Here is a 7,035-nt window from a genome sequence, read left to right as displayed (position 1 = left end):
AGCAACAGCGGTTCAAGTCCAGCCCGAGCTGAGCAGCCACTGAGCTGCCAATAGGGAGCAGGATGGCTCAGCTAAAAAAAAAAAAAAAAGAATATTGAAATGACATTGATATTTTCTGTTTTAATATATTTAAATCAATGACTTTAAAATCAATTAAATTACCTATTTCAGTAATCTTATATCATTTTCACTACTTTATTTTTCATATTGCAGTATATTGCAGTATAATATTTACTTCTTGAATCTAGAGTGAGATTGTTCTGACTCAGCATGTTATGCAGTAAATTACCAATTTATTTTTGTTTTCAGTGTTTCATCATCCCACTCACTGTTACACTTGTATTTTTCTAGACTCAGATTTTTTTTTTTAAATTTGAGGGGCTCTTGGAACACCAGATAATCTCATAAAAGCTATAGACCTTCTATTGAAGACTGGATACACACACGGAATTTTTTTATACAATTTTAGTGAGATCTTGATTTCTATGGGTAGAGCTAAACTGACCATGTTGACTTTGTTTTATGCAATTTGAACTTACATTCTTTCACTTAATAGGGATTTAGAATCTGCAAGTTTGACAGCCAACCAATGTTCAGATAATCCATATGTATCAGACTATGAGGACAGCTTTCCACCAAGTAAGTACAATTTTTAACATTGATAGTTCAGTTTCTGCTAAATAAAATGCCTTTATCAACATTAATCTTCCCTTTTAATATCTTTCTCTCTTTTTTAAAAAACCATATTCATTGTAAACAAACATGCTAAGTCTTTGTGTCCTATCAAAGGTAAACATTGTCCTTTCTTTATATAATTACATCTTCAAATTGAGATGGTAGGGATTACTTGATTTGTGATATATATAGTATTTATGTATATATGTTTATGTGTATGTGTGTGTGTTCATTCACTAAATATCTGTATTAATTTCTTAGGCAACTATTTTGCATGTCAGTATCTAAAAGGAACAAAGGTTGTTTTTGCTGCTTTATTTTAAACAGCCTAAGTATTTTTTGGTCATACAGATCTTAGATGTATACATGATTTTTCCCAGGGTTTACTAAGTTAATAAAATACCTAATTATAACATATTAACAAACGGTTGTGTATTTATATTATTGATTTACCTGAATAGGTGACTATTCAAGTCTCTAAATTTTAAAACTCTCAGTCTGTAAGGATTTTTCTTTTACCACTTTGTCTCCTTGTACATACCGGGACCTAGAATCTATGTTATCCAATATAAATACAGAGGGTGCCAAAAATATATATACACATTTTAAGAAAGGAAATGTATCAAAATTGTAATACTCAATATATATCGATAACAAAAGATGAATACAAGCCATGTGTATACATTCTTTTGGAACCCCTGGTATTTCTATCCTATATATTTATTTTTTACAATCTAACTCCTCTACTATTACCCAAAGAATCATTTTATCAGTATTTACTCTCTTTCTACACCAGTAATGATAAGCATTAAAATTAACATGTGTGTCTTGGTAGATACTTACTAAGTGCTGACGGCAGTTTTATGAGTCTGATACTATTTTCTCTTTTTTACAGAAAGGAAACTGAGGTTTTGAGTGATGGGGGATCATATAATTTTCCCGGGGTTACTTAGCTTTTAGCTGATGGCAAAGTCAGTCAGATTCCAATGCAAGCTACTTGATTTTTTTGTATATATTTTAAATTTACATCTTCTTTCTCTCTGCCTTAAACTGCTCCACATTTCCTAGTGCCGTGGCGGTGGCATGTTAGCCTGAGTTGTGTTACTTGAACAATCATTAGGAGGCCAATTTAGTTCAATTGACAAATCATTTAGAAACAGTGTAATTTGTAATTATACTTCTTAAAAATTTTTATTAAATGTATTGAGGTGACATTGGTTAGTAAAGTTACATAGGTTTCAAGTGTACAATTCTGTAATACATCATCTATGTATTACATTGTGTGTTCACCACCCAGAGCCAGTTCTCCTTCCATCAGCATATATTTGATCCCCTTTACCCTCTCCTGTCACGCCCCTCCCCCTCTGGTAACCATTAAACTGTTGTCTGTGAGTTTTTGTTTGTTTGTTTGTCTTATTCATTTGTTGTTTTCAGTTTTATATCCCACATACGAGTGAAGTCGACTTTTTCTGTCTGACTTATTTCGTTTAGCATGATCATCTCAAGACCCATCCATGTTGTCGCAAATGGCAGTAGTTCATCTTTTCTTATGGCTGAATAGTATTCCACTGTATGTATATGTACCACATCTTCTTTATTAGTCATCTATCGAGGACACTTTGGTTGTTTCCATGTCTTGGCCACCATGAATAATACTGCAGTGAACATATGGGTACAAATATCTTTACAGGTAAATGTTTTCAGAGTTTTTTGGGTCGATAACCAGAAGAGGGATTGCTGGGTTATATGGTAATTCCAATTTTTTGAGGAACCTCCATACTGTTTTCCATAGTGGTTGTACCAATTTACATTCCCACCAGCAGTATATGAGGGTTCCATTTTCTCCACAGCCTCTCCAACACTTGCTATTACTTGTCTTGTTGGTAATAGCCATTCTAACAGGCGAGAGGTGGTATCTCCTAGTGGTTTTGATTTGCATTTCCCTAATACAGTGGTTCTCAACCTGTGGGTCGTGACCCCTTTGGGGGTCGAACGACCCTTTCACGGGTCGCCTAAGACCATTGGAAAACAAAAAGATACTTACATTACGATTCATAACAGTAGCAAAATTACAGTTATAGGGTAGCAACAAAAATAATTTTATGGTTGGGGGTCACCACAACATGAGGAACTGTATTAAGGGGTCGCGGCATTAGGAAGGTTGAGAACCGCTGCCCTAATAGCTAGGAAAGTTGAGTATTTTTTCATATATCTGTTGGCCATTTGTATGTCTTCTTAGGAGAAGTGTCTGTTCAGGTCCTCTGCTCATTTTTTAATTGGATTGTTCTTTTGTTGTTGAGTTGTATAAGTTCTTTATATATATATAGATAGATAGATAGATAGATAGATAGATAGATAGATAGATAGATACATGGAGATATATATATATATATATATATATTTGGATATTAACCCCTCATTGGAGGTGTTTGCAAATACACCTTTTCTCATGCAGTTGGTTGTCCCTGTTTTGCTGATGCTTTCTTTTGCTGTGCAGAAACTTTTTAGTTTGATATAGTCCCAGTCATCTATTTTAGCTTTTACTTCCGTTGCCTTTGAGGTCAATTCATAAAATCCTCTCTGAACCTAAGGTCCATAAATTTAGTACTTACGCTTTCTTCTATGCAATTATTATTATTTTTTTTATTAGTTTCAGGTGTACAGAACAATGCACTAGTTATCCTTTTCACCCTTCACACAGAAACAACGCCCCTCCCCCATCTACTGCCCTCCCACCCCCGATATCACACTTATCTATTACAATTCCATTGACTCCATTCCCACACTCTACTCCACATCCCATGACTATATGTATATATAATTATAGTTGACATACAATATTTTCAACATCAGCTTCAGAAATACAGTGCGGTGGTCAGGCTCTTCACCGACTATGAAGTGGTCTCCCTAACAAGACATGAGTCTATCGGGCCTCCTAAAAAATATTTACAACATTATTGATTATATTCCCCAGACTGTCTTTTTCTATCCCTGAGGCCATATTGTAGTTACCAATTTATATTGTCTCGTCCCTTCGCCTTCTCTTTCATCCCCACCCCCTCCCAACTAGCAACCCTCAGTTTTTCCTCTGTGTCTCTGAGACTATTTCAGTTTACATTTTTCATTTATTCAGTTTTTTAGATTCCACATGTAAGTGAGGTCATATGGCATTAGTCTTTCTCTGACTGACTTATTTCACTTAGCATAATGTTCTCTAGGTCCATCCATATCATTGCAAATGGTACGATTTCCTTCTTTTTTATAGCTGAGTAATACTTCATTGTGTAAAAGTACCATAGTTTCTTAATCCAGTCGTCTACCGATGGGCATTTCGGTTGTTTCCAAGTCTTAGCTATTGTGAATAGTGCCGCAATGAACATAGGGGTGCATATATTTTTTCAAATTAATGTCTTGGGTTTTTCTGGATAAATACGTAAGAGTGGAATTGCTGGGTCATAATGTAGTTCCATTTCCAGTTTTTTGAAAAATATGCAACGCTTCACGAATTTGCGTGTCATCCTTGCTCAGCGGCCATGCTAATCTTCTCTGTATTGTTCCAATTTTAGTATATGTGCTGCCGAAACAAGCACTCTTCTATGCAATTTTTGTTTCAGGTCTTGTGTTTAGGTCTTTGATGCATTTTGAGTTAATTTGGTATATGGTAACAGATAGCAGTCTAGTTTTATTCTTTTGCACATGGCTTTGCAATTTTCCCAGCACCATTTATTGAAGAGGCTTTCTTTTCTCCATTGTATGTTTTTGGCTCCTGTCAAAAATTATCTGCCCATATATATGGGGGTTTATTTCTGGGTTCTCAATTCTATTCCATTGGTCTTTGTGTCTGTTTTTTTTTTTTTTTGCCAGTACCATGCTGTTTTGATTACTGTCGCTTTGTAGTACAGATTGAAGTCAGGGAGTGTGACACCTCCAGCCTTGTTCTTTTTCCTTAGGATTGCTCTGGCTATTCAGGGTCTTTTGGGATTCCATATAAATCTGATGATTTTTTGTTATTTTTCTTTAAAAAACGTCAGGATTGGGCTGACTGAGTGGCTCAGTTGGTTAAGAGCTTGCTTAAGAGTGTGAGCTCTGAGCAACAGCGGTTTGAGTCCCAGCCCGAGCTGAGCTGCCAACAGGTAGCAGGATGGCTCAGCAAAANATCTTAGCTGTGGAGGGCAGTGTCACTGGCCCTCATATGTGGGATCCGAACCGGGGCCCTCTGGCGTCCCAAGCCAGCTCTTAACCAACGCACCACTCGGCCGGCCCTGCATCTGCCTCATTTTAATTCTCCTACATTAAAAGCATATCAATTGTGTATAGATACCACATCTTCTTTATCCAGTCATCCATCAAAGGACACTTTGGTTGTTTCCTTATCTTGGCCACTGCGGATAAAGCTGCAGTGAACATCAGAGCACATAAATCTTTACAGATGAATGTTTTCAGGTTTTTTGGGTAGAGACCCAGGAGAGGGATTGCTGGGTCATATGGTAATTCAATTCTTAATTTTTTGAGGAACGTTCACACTGCCTTCCATAGCAGCTGCACCAATCTGCGTTCCCACCAACTGTGTATGAGGGTTCCTTTTTCTCCACAGCCTCTCCAACACTTATTACTATTTGTCTTGTTGATGACAGCCATTCTAACCAGTGTAAGGTGATATCCCATTATGGGTTTGATTTGCATTTCTCTGATTAGTGATGTTGAGCACCTTTTCATATGTCTGTATGGCCATCTTTTTACTCGTAATTGACACCTCAGTAAAATTTAATAAAAAAAATGCATATCAAGTACTCTATAATTAAAGATATTTTTAAGACTAAGTTTAGCAAAACTATGGAAATTAACTCTAACATTTAGCTCAAAACTATTATTGGTTTAATCCTATATTTGAACTCATAGAATGTGTTTCACATTATGATGCACAGACACAAATTGTTTATAACATGTTTTCATAGAACTTACAGAATAAGGGATGTATTATTTTAATACAGTAGCACATTTTAAAATATTTTCTAGTATTATAATGACAGCATTTTAGTGATCATATTTAGTTCAATCTTACCTTAAAATAGTTACAGGAAGTTATTTTCAGAAACCTTAATGGGTTTATTAATCAGAGGACTTGGACTTGATTTAGGTCATGGGTTTCTTAACTAGTTTATCAATGCTAAGACTCAGCTTTATTTTTATCTGTAACATCTCTGAACTGGAAATATGTCTTCCATTTGAAAATGTACACACTCACACAGACGTTTAGGTTTTGATACAGTGTCCTTGGGGCTGCTACTCAATACACACCCGTGTAACATACCAGCATCCTTTTTGATTGGTCAGTGCCCAGGTTGTTGGTCTGTGCCCCATATGAAAATTGTTAAATATTTTGAGTATCAGAAATTGTTCTTCTTCCTTTTCTAAACAAATTAATCTATTTTTATGTTTAGGTTGGGAGCTTTCTTAGAATTTATAGCCTCCATTGCAAACTTCAGTCAGCGGAAAACCAAGTAACATCGTTAGTTCTAGAGTTTCATCTCCACGGAGGCACCAGTTATGGCCGGGGAATCAGAGTCTTACCAGAAGACAACTTTGATGTGGATCAGCTGAAAAAGTAAGCATATCATAATACTGATAGAACTTGTAAATAAGGCATTAATTGAGCTGATTTTCACGGTAATACTGTTCTGGGGTCGGGAGTCTAATAGGTTCCTTGTAGTTGATTCTCATAGCCTTCTGTGCCATTATCCATTTTTCAAAAACAGATAAATTAAGTGAAACAGAAATCAAATGATGGTAGGTTCAAATAGCTACATAGTAGCAGAGCTGGGGTTACAGTCGAAGGTTTCCAGTAGTTAACTTACACTCCCACTTCTACTCTTTGCAATTATGTTCTTCTACTGTTTACTTCCTTCTCAAAGTACAGCAACAAACAGTGGACACTGGAGTTCAGCTAAAGTTTGGAAACCTTGATCCGTATCTAGCATCACAAACAGACTTGATCGCACCGTGATAAAAACACTGCCTTTCCAAAGTGCCTGCGCCTGAGAAAATAGGTAGCCAAAGTGTTTTAGGGTATTTTTAAAACTTGTAGATGTTTCCAGAAAGTGAATATTACCTTAAATCCTGCTTTATATGCAGCTCTTTTCCTTGATGTGTTCCTAGTAGTCTTGTTACAGAAACTTTTTGGCCAGTATTCTAGAGAAACAAAAATAAATCGTTTGCCTATCTTCAGAGATATAGAAAATGCCCCTTCAGAATATTGAAATGAAGGGCCGGCCGAGTGGCTCAGTTGGTTAAGAGCTCGCTCAAGAGTTTGAGCTCTGAGCAACAGCGGTTCAAGTCCAGCCCGAGCTGAGCAGCCACTGA

General features: G+C 36.4%; 1 protein-coding gene across 1 annotated transcript in view; it reads left to right on the top strand.

Moving 5' to 3' along the window:
- POT1 (protection of telomeres 1) overlaps positions 1-7,035 on the top strand; it is an 84,576-nt gene that overhangs the window by 50,738 nt on the left and 26,803 nt on the right. Inside the window, exon 11 of the mRNA XM_019625919.1 lies at positions 6,117-6,280. Coding sequence (XP_019481464.1) covers positions 6,117-6,280 — 164 coding nt within the window. The remainder of the gene's footprint in view (positions 1-6,116; positions 6,281-7,035) is intronic.

Source organism: Hipposideros armiger, unplaced genomic scaffold, assembly GCF_001890085.2.
Source record: "Hipposideros armiger isolate ML-2016 unplaced genomic scaffold, ASM189008v1 scaffold_645, whole genome shotgun sequence".
NCBI lineage: Eukaryota > Metazoa > Chordata > Mammalia > Chiroptera > Hipposideridae > Hipposideros > Hipposideros armiger.
The sequence above is the reverse complement of the archived record's forward strand: the minus strand, read 5'-3'. Positions and strand labels throughout refer to the sequence as shown.